The 12,006-nt window shown below is 42.7% G+C and overlaps 1 protein-coding gene across 1 annotated transcript in view; it reads right to left on the reverse strand.

Annotated features, from left to right (window-relative positions):
- Positions 1-12,006, reverse strand: part of CLVS1 (clavesin 1) — a 157,710-nt gene that overhangs the window by 34,057 nt on the left and 111,647 nt on the right. The window contains exon 3 of the mRNA XM_086336874.1: positions 1,445-1,555. Within this exon, the coding sequence (XP_086193000.1) occupies positions 1,445-1,555 (111 nt within the window). The remainder of the gene's footprint in view (positions 1-1,444; positions 1,556-12,006) is intronic.

The raw sequence follows: 12,006 nt of genomic DNA on the forward strand, positions 1-12,006 counted from the left end.
TGCCGTGGCTCCTTCCTGAGTAGAAGATGAGGCCACTGGGAAGCACGATGCCATGTTGGGAACCGTATAAGGCACTTCTCGGCTCTTATCACCATCCTGAGCCCCAGACAGATCTCAGAATGTCCTAGAATGCCTCTGCCTCCTGAGGCTGGCCAATTCTAGTCCCGGGTTCCACACTCATTTGCGGACAGGAGAATTACCCTGCCTCCTATACCCTATGGCAATGTTTCCTAATGATCTGGAAACAGCTGAGCTTTAGGAGTTTGGAACCCTGCAGAGTGTGTATATGTGGCAGGGATCCCCCACGTTATCATTCCCCTCTGAGTACTCTGAGCTCTTCCCAGCATAGAGTTCCTGGGACATAGAGGCTTATATCCGAGCTAAGCTGCTTTACTTGTGTCTGAATCTTTGAGACCCTTTGGACCGTAGCCTGCCAGGTTCCTTTGTCCACGGGATTCTCCACTCAAGAATACTGGAGTGAGTTGCCATGCCCTCTCTCAGGGGATCATCCTAACCCAGGGATTGAACCCATGTCTCTTGCGTCGCCTGCACTGGCAGACAGATTCTTCATCACTAGCGCCACCTGGGAAGCCCAGCAGCCTATATAAGGTGCTGTAAGACTGACTCTTGTTCCCTTAAAAGGTGGTGCCCCTGAGCTAGGTGATAGCTGAAATCAGAACTCTTATAAGAAAAGAGAGCTAAATAGGAAAGATAAATGAGTGTTCCGGAGTCTCTCCTACAAGAATGACTTTATGCTGTGTGTCCCATAAAATTACCCCAGCCACTCTGTGATGTGGGTGTTAGTTTTTCCATTTTATAAATGAGGAAACAGAGATTCAGAGAGGTTAAAGAATGCTGGGTTTCTCAGCTAATCAGAATGCCAGGGGGGAAAAAATCTGCTGGAGGATGCTGGCTTCCCAAATGTCATCAGCTGATGCAATCAACATTTTAAAAGCCTTTTTCCTGTGAGCATTATTATTTCTAAAGAAGAATGCATTCCCGGCCTCAAGGGTGATGGAGCTGGCAGCTATGACCCAAGAGTCATGAGGGAAAAGGCAAACCATCAACATTCTTCATAGAGATAACACATTCGCAGGACAAAACGTAAGTTCTTAAAATATTCGGTGAACAGGAAGCTGTTTGACCTGGCATCTCCGACAAGCATTTACTGTAAAAGGGGCATCTGGCATTTGCATGCCTTCAACGCTTCCTTTGGTTTGTCACCGGGACTCTAAACTAACCCAGTGCCACTAAATTATTGATTAAATCCAGGCCATTTGCAAAACTCCAGCTGAGGCTCAAAAGCTCAGGGACTGCAGAAAAGCCAAAAAAAAAAAAAAAAAAACAACAACCATAGTGAAAAATAAAGACAGAGGGAGACTGAGTGGAGGGGCTCTGCAGTTGTCCCTCTGAACCTCCCCTTGTTGGGTTTTGCTTTCATTACCCGTTTCCTGGTCTTGTCTTTAAGGAATGGCTTGATGAGCGTGTACAGGGCATGAATGTACCAGGGCTGGTTGACAAAATGGACTCCTCCAAAGCGGGCAGGAAAGCTGTCCTGGGTGGAAAGAGAGAAACACACAGTGATCAGCACGCATCACAGGTTAGATGGGCCTAGCAGGACCGCCTCCTAGAGGGCCTGCTGCTTCTCAGGAATTGAAACATCAGCGAATGGTGGAAGAGAGGGGAAACACACCTACCTCCCGTTTGTTAAGGTTCCCTCTGTTCCATCGTGTCTCTGTTCCCCTGCAGCTCCACAACTCTCATGCATCAGGCCTGTCATTTCTGAGTCACAATCATGTGACCACTGACACTGCACTGGGACATTTGCACTGGATGGTGAAGGGGCTGGGATTCTCTGTGACATCAGAGAACCCAGGCTTCAGTTCTCACGAGCCCTACAAGATGGCTCGGTTTACCCTCAATCTCTGCTTTCCAGCTCTAGCCCTGCCCGGTGAGGGATCATGACCATAACTAAACCTTCTGGGTGATGGAGGCTGTGTAGGAAGCAGGTGGAAAAGGATTTCAAAGGCTGTTCACAGTTGGGGCTCCCTGAAGTCCTTCAAAGTCTGACAATGTTCAATATTTGTGGCTTCTTTTTCACCGATTTCAGAACTAGCTCCTTATTTCATCCCGGGACTCACCCTCCCCCAGTAGGTTCCAGGGACAGACACATGCTCACTGATGGGCTAGCAGACTCCTCTAACTGAGATCCTCTTTTTTTGCAGATGAACACGTGAAGGGTGTATATTATTAGTATAATGTACTATAGAAATATATAATAAATATTTGTTTTTTATAAAGTAAAATTTAGTTTTTTTAATATAGGAAATATAAATACTTTTTAAAATGTTTCTAATTTCAGAATCCAGCTCAGGGCATAAGCTTAGAAACTGAGAAGTTGCTCTGGGTGCTAATTAGACCCGCAGAACAAAGGACCTTGACCATGAACCCTGAGCTAGTCCCATAGCACCAGGTTCTGTGCTCCTGAGGGAGGGCTTCCGAAGATTGCATTCTCTGTTGTTAATGGAATTAAAAAGAAGGAACATCTAACGTGATTCGAATTGCCAAACATTATGGCTGTCAATTTTACGGCAACAAGCATCTTTGTAGAATGTTAGCAAGACGGAGTGAAAGCAGAAGTCGCCTATCTGAGCTAACAGTTCAGGCCGCTGGCTGCTCCTTGCAGTGTATGAAATGCCCTGTGTGGATCTTTTTTAGTAACAAGGAAAGAGAGTTATTAACTTTTTTCAGAACCCTTTGAGTCTATAGGCTCCCTGGGAATTTTCTACACTGAGACCTAGTTTCCAATGTAAGTACATGGAACTGTGCTTAAAGGTTGACCTTTAAAAAAACTTAACAATAATTTTGCCTCTATCTAGACAAACAATAATTTTGCCTCTATTTCTAGACATTTTACGGGCTTCCCAGGTGGCACAAGTGGTAAAGGACCCGCCTGCCAGTGCAGGAGACACAAGAGACGTGGGTTTGATCCCTGGGTCAGGAAGATCCCCTGCAGGAGGGCACGGCAACACACTCCAGTGTTCTTGCCTGGAGAATCTCAAGGACAGAGGAGCCTGGCAGGCTGCAGTCCATTGGGGCGCAAAGATTTAGACATGACTGAAGCAACTTAGCTCGCACATAAGCCTCCAGAGTTGACACGACTGAAGTGACTTAGCATACACTCAGACATTTTACAGAGTACAAAGTAGTATTTTGAAGCTTAAACTAGACAATTTCAATTAAAGTTCTTCGTTCTGCGGGTCTTTGTGTATTTTTTGTTTCATTTATTCTATCTTTTGAAAACTTAATGAAACCACCAAGTAAGGGTGGAAAGATGTTTATACCCATTTGTACATTTGTCAAGAGTTCACACTATTTCAAGTGCAAATTCAGAAAGGTGAAAGTTATTAATAAGATTTTCTTTTCTCTTTTAGGTGCGGCTTGGGATCTAAAAATTCACTGGTTTCTTAAAAAGAAAGACCTTTCCCAGAAGTTTTTTCTTTGCAATGAGTTCTAAGCAATAACCTCAGTCTTTTGGGGCCTCTTGAGCTTGTTAATTCAGAACTAAAAATAACTGTAATTCATTGTCTTACATGCTACATGTGGGTTCTGGGGCTGTAGAAGCAGAATGAAAGCAAAGGGTTTATCTGTAAGCCAGGGTTTTAGAATCTTTTCCAGTTGTGAAAGGAAGCAGAATCCTATGGTCCTTGCCCCACCCACCAGGTCCTCTGTCTGCCTTTTGTTTGTGGAAAACTTCAGTAAAAAAATACGTTTAATCAGAGAAGTGAGAAATGTGGAAACAAAGGAAAACAGTGCAAGGAGACTAAGTAATAATAATATGGTCATGAAACATAGTCAAGGACCTTTAGTTCTTTCTCCAGGGCTGTAGATAATATTCTGGGCCACATCCTGTGAGCTGTCTTGTAGATACTCAAACATCAGATGGAGAAGTTAACTACATGATGACCAGACTGTACCCAGGACATGAGCTGCCACCATTCCGAGAACTGGCCACAAAGAAATGGAACAATTGGACCCTGGAACTGAAGATTAACTCTACCTAAAACAACCAAGATGATGCTGGTCAGACCACCCATGACCAATTGGAAGACGACTGTCAGAGCTGACTGCTATTTCTGCATGTAGCCCCCCTCCTCCTGTCGATAAAAGCTCTTGCCTCACTGGGTGCCACTGGTGGGAGTGGGAGGAGTAGGCTTTTGGACGAATGTCCGTTACCCTCCCCTCCAGTTGTCAGCATCTGAAATAAAGCAAACTTTCCTTTCTACCAACCTGGCCTGTTTATTGGCTTTTGAGCAGTGAGCAGCCAAACTACACACATTCCTTCGGTAAGAATACGGCCAGTAAGAAGGTTTTTATTTCTCTTGAGAATCTATTTATTAAATTTCTAGTTTGGTAAAATGGAAGAAAACCCCTATAAATAATACTGCAGAGGCACTAGGTAAAATCTCAAAGAAAATATTAACCTTTAAAAAAAATCTAGAGAGTCTTAATTTTAGTCTATGGAAACTCAGTTCTCGAAGACAGCAACACTGTCTTCAGAAGAGACTGAAAGATAAAACAGAGCTGAGACCTGCCAGTTGTCTGTCTGTGATTCATCCTGGTTTTGAGTCTACTATCTTAAAGGTGTAGGATTTTATTGAGGTTGGCTTCTCATTCAGATTGGCAAAGAAATATGTATAGTAATGCATGTAAAATCCTATGCTTTGATTTTGAGATTTTGACACAGGCTTATTTTTCTTCAGGTCCCTTCTATAAAATTCAGATGAAGGCCCTTCTGTACAATAAGTGTGCTCAGTCACTCAGTCGTGTCCGACTCTTTGCGACCCCATGGACTGTCACCCACCAGGCTCCTCTGTTCATGGGATTGTCCAGGCAAGAATACTGGAGTGGGTTGCCATTTCCTCCTCCAGGGGAGTCTTCCTGACTCAGGGATCAAACCTATTTCTCTTGTGTCTCCTGCATTGGCAGGAGTTCTTTACCTGGAGTGGGTTCTTTGCCACTAGAGCCACCTGGAAAGCCCATTTGTGTAATAAGGTCAATGTGCAAATGTCCCTAGTATCCTTGAATGAGCCTGACTGCATTATTCATAATGGGGTGAGTGTGTGTGTGTGTGTGTGTGTGTGTATTATGCACAGGGAAAGGTGAGGGAAGAAAAAAATTAACAAACACAACCATCTTTTATGCAATGCCCATCATTGTTACTCATTTTGCCTAATCTCACCAGCAAACCACAGATAAAGGAGAAATAGTCTGTCCCACAAATGTCTCCCAGGACCCCAGGGGATCCACCATCCTCACAGAGGTGCATTTCGTAGGGGCTGGAGCAGATTTATCTCAAGACAGTAAACTTTGATACTATGACCGTATAACATTTTGTTTTTTGAGTTCTTGGCAACTAAACTCTATGCTCCAAAAACATACTCCAGGTTCAAGAAAATGGTGTCAACCATTAGATTCTTGGGAAAAAGGAGCAGTTTTGGCCCCTTGCTGTTAGGGAACTCATGATTTGTGAATTTTAAAATTTCTTTTGCAGGTGTGCTTGTCGTCATCCACATAGCATGATTTCCTCTATCTCTGGTTACGCATTTTAAGTATCTTGTAACACCATGAGATTTCTGGTCTCAAACACTTCTCAATCTATGCCTATGTGTTAGGATAACCCAACTGGCACAACAACAACAACAAAAAAATGGCATTAATTTTTGTGTATTTATCGTAAAAATATAATATTTCAAATTATAAATATATTCAAATCATAAAACTTATCTTTCCCTCAGTTTATTTTAAATTAATTCATTTCCTTATTACAAAAAATTTACCCATTCTAGAAAAGTAATAGATTTAAAAAGCATTAATGAAAAAATTAGAAAATACAAAAAGAAAGAAGAAACGAAGAAACACCTACCATCCCACTGCAAAAGTCATACTGTTACTGTTTTCTAATATTCAGACAGCCTATGTTATGCTTTAGTAACACACACCGCCTGCTCTTTATCACTGAAAACTGTGAAGCTGTATTTGTCCCTCACAGGAAATGTCCCTGCGGGGTCGGCAGGAGCTGGCTGGATTTGCTCAGCCCGGGACGCAGCCTCCCTGGGTGCGTTAGCACTGCTCACCACACTGCGGGAAACCACGTGGGGATCACACCTTTGCTCTTAAGGCTGGTGGCCAGAAGTGACATGCTTCAGCTGTCACAGGCCAAAAACGTGCCTGCGTCCTAGGGAATCAATAAGTAGAATTCTACCTCTGGCTGGTAAAGACCACAAGCATTAATGAACAGCACTAATGATTACCCAAGCTCTCCTTTCCCTCCCTTCACTTCCTTCATTATTTATTTATTTATTACTTATTTGGCTGCACTGGGTCTCAGTGGCAGCATGTGGGATCTTCAATCTTCATCTACATGCAGAATCTTTAGTTGTGACAAGTGACATCAAGTTCCCTGACCAGGGATCAAACTCGGGCCCCCTGAATTGGGAGTGTGGAATCTTAGCCCCTGGGCCACCAGGGAAGTCCCCTTCTTTCTTTCTAAATGGGATAATATTTTTTTACATTGGACTTAATTGATGGCCTACTTGATGCTTGTGAAATAATACCAGATAATCAGTATCAAATAATAAAAATTAGAGTTTACAGAATAGACGGGAAAAACATAAAATTGCCTTTCTTTAGTGTCTTTAATTTTTCACTCAAAATCAGTTTAGACCTTGCACCTCTTCAATTTAGCACGTACATATGATTGTATGCCTATAGGACAAACACTGGATTGTATTCCTTAAAGCACTTGGTGGAAATCGTCATTGTCATGGCTTTCTAGGATTTTGACTCCTTTTCCCACTTTCTCTGGCTAAGCTCTAGTTACACCCTAAGTTGCTGAGGTCAGGTTTGTGTTCCTTGGTGTCCTTTTTTAATATTTATAGTCATGCCTCTCTAGCATTTTTCTTCAGAATTGTAGTGACACAAGAGGTAGCTTGGCGTGCTATCACTATAATCAATCCTTCTTCTAGCCTTTAAGTCACACAAATACATGTTCACACTGGACAAAGTAGCAAGCATTTCTTTCAAACCAGTCCCCAAGGCATTCTAACTCCACATTCAAAGAGTGCTACCTCGAAATCCCTCTTAAATGGAACACTGATTCAATGAATGACGTGAAAATCTGAGGTCAGGATTCCCTCTTGGCTTTTTGAAAACTCAGAGAAGGCTAGTCTCATCCATCTACCTTATTTCCCTTTATCAGATAAATAGCATCACCTCTGAGTGTTATTAAAATAAGTATCTGATACCAGAAAGAGTAGAAAGTAGAGTAACACTGACTTGAAGGAAGCAGGTGCCAGTGACCAAAAAAGTGATGGAGTAATAAGAAATAGGTTTGAACATGTAGGAAAAAAAGTTTTTAAGAATTTGGGAAAGTTAGTCGAGTGGGATAAATTCAACTAGGAAAGAGGAGACAGAGGAGGGTCTACTGTACATTCTATTGTGGATTAAGTATTAGAGATGGGTTTGTTTTTATTGTGGAAAATAAGAGGGTGAATCAGAGTCACAGCAACATGGGCGAGGCATGACTCTTTCAATGAAGTGCCAGGTATGTGGGCCAAGGGAAGATAAGGTAAGTAAGTGTTAGTCACTGAGTCATGTCTGACTCTTTGTGACACTACTGACTGTAGCCTGCCAGGCTCCTCTCTCCATGGAATTCTCCAAGCAAGATTACTGGAGTGGGTTGCCGTGCCCTCCTCCAGGGGATCTTCCTGATCCAGAATGAGGGCCAGGGGAACGACCAGTGAACTCAGGACTGAGGTTAACTAAAGAATCAAGGTCAACTCCCTGGAAGGAATTCCCAGGGAGACAATAACTGATAATGCCCTGTTTGATGGATTAAAGGGTAACAAGAGAGATCCTTGTGGTGATGAAAATGTTCTATCACTGGACTGTGTCCTTGTCAATATACTGGTTGCTCTATAGCTCTGTCGTTCTGCAAGATGTTGCCAGTGGGGAAAACTAAATAAAGGTTATATGGGATGTCTCTGTATTATCTCTTAGAACTGCATGTAGGTCTACAATTACTTCAAAACAAAAATTTTTAATGTGATTACTGTGAATATTTCAAACTCCCCCAAATAGTAGTCGCCATTTTCTTAAGCATAGTAGAAACATTGCTAAGGCTGACCTTTTCTGCTTTATGTGAAATGTTAAACAAAAAATATGAGAGTTGGGCCATAAAGAAGCAGGAGTGCTGAAGAACTGATGCTTTTGAATTGTGGTGTTGGAGAAGGCTCTTGAGAGTCCCTTGAATTGTAAAGAGATCAGACCAGTCAGTCCTAAAGGAAATCTCAACCTTGACTATTCATTGGAAGGACTGATGCTGAAGCTGAAGCTCCAATACTGTGGTCTCTGATGAGAAGAATAGACTCATCAGGTCTTGAAAAGACCCTGATGCTGGGAAAGATTGAAGGGAAAAAGAGAAGGAGGATGAGATGGTTAGATAGCATCACTGACTCAATGGACATGAGTGAGCAAATTCCAGGAAAGAGTGAAGGACAGAGGAGCCTGGCATGCTGCAGTTGATTGGGTTGCAAAGAATCAGACACGACTGAGCGACTGAGAAAGAACAATACAGAAGCACATTCTGAGAGGCTCTTCTTAATTTTCTTTGGGAGTCTGGGACAGCATTAAGTGATTCTTGCAATCCATCAGAAAAACCCTTCATGTTTAAATGGGCACTTTATTTTCACACTGGCACTCTTTAAGCATCACTCAGATCTCATGTTTGATCAGGATTGAGGAGCAATATCGTAGAGGCAAACTGTTTCCTCTCTATTTCTTTGACGTTCAGATACAGATGTTACAGGTGGTAGTTGGCCGAGTTTCCTGCTGGATAATGAAGTACTTGCTCCTGTGACTGGCTAAAATTTGAAATGCCTGCAGGCTAACATACTTTCAACAGGGTTTAAGACATGTGTGACCTCAACATCATGGTGCCCTGAGAGGCTTGGGGAGCTCTGCTCACTCTGTCTGCCCTCTCTCCCATCCTCCTCCTTCTACTGCTCTTACGTGGAAATTGGAATAGGACCACTCAAATTCACAAATACCCTCCCAACATCTATTAAAATTCCTCTGAAACCCAAAGACAAAGAAGAAAAGAGAGATGATGAGCATGTTAGCTGTCTTTTAGAGTGTCTGCCTCTTCCCCTTTGGTAGCTCTGAGCATCTCCTTTCATTCATAAAACTGCACGTATGGGTCTGCGAGCACCACAAAGAAACGAGCGTGTAGTTAGGATTTATCTCTTCAGTACGTGCATGTCCTACTAATGATGCCCATTTCCCACATCAAAGCAGACAGATAAAAACATTTTGAGCAGCATAAATGGGCTTCACTGATGCAAGAGAGCCTTCTAAAAATGCTATATTTCATGGCGATGGGTTTCTATTACACCACGTGGTACTCATTAGTGTGAAAGTCACATATCCACCTATTTGCAAGGAAACGGAGAACTTATGCCATAGCAGCTACACACCAAATGCTTTACCTACATCAGTTGCAAGTAGGAGAGAGAACAGAGCATACTTATTGAGGAAACCACTGAGCAATAGCTCCCACTGACTATGAACAATGAATTTTCTTTGAATATATGTTTCTGGAGATGGAAATGGCAATGCACTCCAGTATTCTTGCCTGGAAAATTCCATGGACAGTCCATGGGGATTGCAAAAGAGTCAGACATGACTTAGCGACTAAACAACAGAAACCAAAAATGTTCCTGGAAGGCGTCATTGATTTCTGAGAAGCTGTACCAACTCAGTGTTCTCTTGGTGGTAGGAAGGGCTTGGGCTCTTTATGCAGGTTCAGAGCAGGACATGTGAGAGATTGAAATTCTTTCTCTGCAGATCCTAGAACCATTATAATCTTGTGGCAATTATTCTAAACAGACTAGGCAAAATTGGCCTCTGTCACACCAGCCCAGAGCAGCAGATCAAGCTCAGAAACTTCCCTGGCTACAACCGATGCCATGTTCCTTGCTGTTCTTTTCAATTCAATTCGATCCTGCTCAACAGTTCACCGGCAGACACTGAGCTCCTCTTATGAGTGAAATGCAAGGGTACAGGAGTACAGACCTACTCCTGTCTCTAATTCATCTATCGTCCAGTGGGAGAGACAGGGAAATAGAGACACTTCGTGTGAGAGAAAGACACAGAACTCAGAGGTTAGCTGCTGTGGTTTATGGTAGTTTCCCGTGTCTGTGTGCTCAATCACTCAGTTGTGTCCAGCTCTCCATGGCCTTATGGACTGTGCCCACCAGGCTCCTCTGTCCATGGGATTGGCCAGGCAAGAATACTGGAGTGGGTTGCCGTTTCCTGCCTCAGGGATCTTCCTAACCCAGGGATTGAACCTGGGTCTGCTGCATTGGCAGGTAGATTCTTTACCACTAGTGCCACCTGGGAAGCCCTATTGTAGTTTCCTGGAACAGAGCTAATAAACAGCATAGAAAGCCAGAGGCGGAGATCAGGGAAGGCTGAAAATCCTGCAGATGCCAAATAAGAAAGCTTTCTATAAAGAGCTAACCAAAGATTTGGTGATTAATAAATGTATGTGACTATGTTTGAGAGTCTTCAAGGGTTTATCTGCCACCAGGAATCCCTATGTTTTTCCTAGCCCCACTGTTTCCTATGAATGAGCTTGAATAGATAATCTCTATTTCAAGAATTAAAAAAATAATAATAATTTAAAGGAAGGAAAGGAGGGAGGAAGGAAGAAAGGAAATTAGATTAAAAATTATCTATCTTGTGGTATGTGCCTATCAAATTTTTGCCAAGACAACAGAAAATGTGACTAAAATTTAAAGAGTATTCCAAGACAACAAAAATGTGACTAAAATGTAAACAGTGTTCAAGAGGGAGGGGATATATATGTGTCATTGTGGCTGATTCATGTTCTTGTATGGCAGAGCCAACATAATATTGTAAAGCAATCTTCTTCCAATTAAAAAATAAATTAAAAAAATAACGAGTATGATATGAGATAAGATATATAAAAATTTCCTGATAGATACTAAGTGCTCAATTTTTAGCTCAAGGCTATGGTTTTTCCTGTGGTCATGTATGGATGTGAGAGTTGGACTGTGAAGAAAGCTGAGCGCCCAAGAATTGATGCTTTTGAACTGTGGTGTTGGAGAAGACTCTTGAGAGTCCCTTGGACTGCAAGGAGATCCAACCAGTCCATTCTGAAGGAGATCAGCCCTGGGATTTCTTTGGAAGGAATGATGCTAAAGCTGAAAATCCAGTACTTTGGCCACCTCACGCGAAGAGTTGACTCATTGGAAAAGACTCTGATGCTGGGAGGGATTGGGGGCAGGAGGAGAAGGGGACGACAGAGGATGAGATGGCTGGATGGCATCACTGACTCGATAGACGTAAGTCTGAGTGAACTCCGGGAGTTGGTGATGGACAGGGAGGCGTGTTGCGATTCATGGGGTTGCAAAGAGTCGGACACGACTGAGCGACTGATCTGATCTGATCTGATCTGAAAGTACCTTTATTGATGTTAATGTTTTCTCTTAAATTACAATATATCTATTAAGACTTTAATATCTTAGTGCACTTACTTATTACAAGAGTAGTTACAGACCAAAGAGATTTGTGTCATCAAAAGTAGAACATCTGCCAAAAGGTTACCCTAATTTCTACCTCACAGGTGGTAGACAAGTTTTTAGAAAATCAACTATATATTTTTTTACTTCGTATTTAATAGAGCTCCAAATAAGAGGACTGCATTCTTCCTGGGTTCTGGCAATCTCATTGCTGGCCAGGCAAGGTGTCCAAGGAGGCGACTGTCCTCAAGGAGGTGATCGTTGGGAGAAGAGAAGGGGCAGACAGCACACCCATCCAGCCTGGCCAGTCTGCATCAGCAGAGCTGAGCTCAACCAAGTTAGCCAGTCAGTTCAGTCACTCAGTCGTGTCCGACTCTTTGGGACCCTATGGATTGCAGCA

Source organism: Bos grunniens, chromosome 14, assembly GCF_055505025.1.
Source record: "Bos grunniens cultivar Pamir isolate PY7600 chromosome 14, Bosgru_T2T1.0, whole genome shotgun sequence".
In the NCBI taxonomy this organism is placed as follows: Eukaryota; Metazoa; Chordata; class Mammalia; order Artiodactyla; family Bovidae; genus Bos; species Bos grunniens.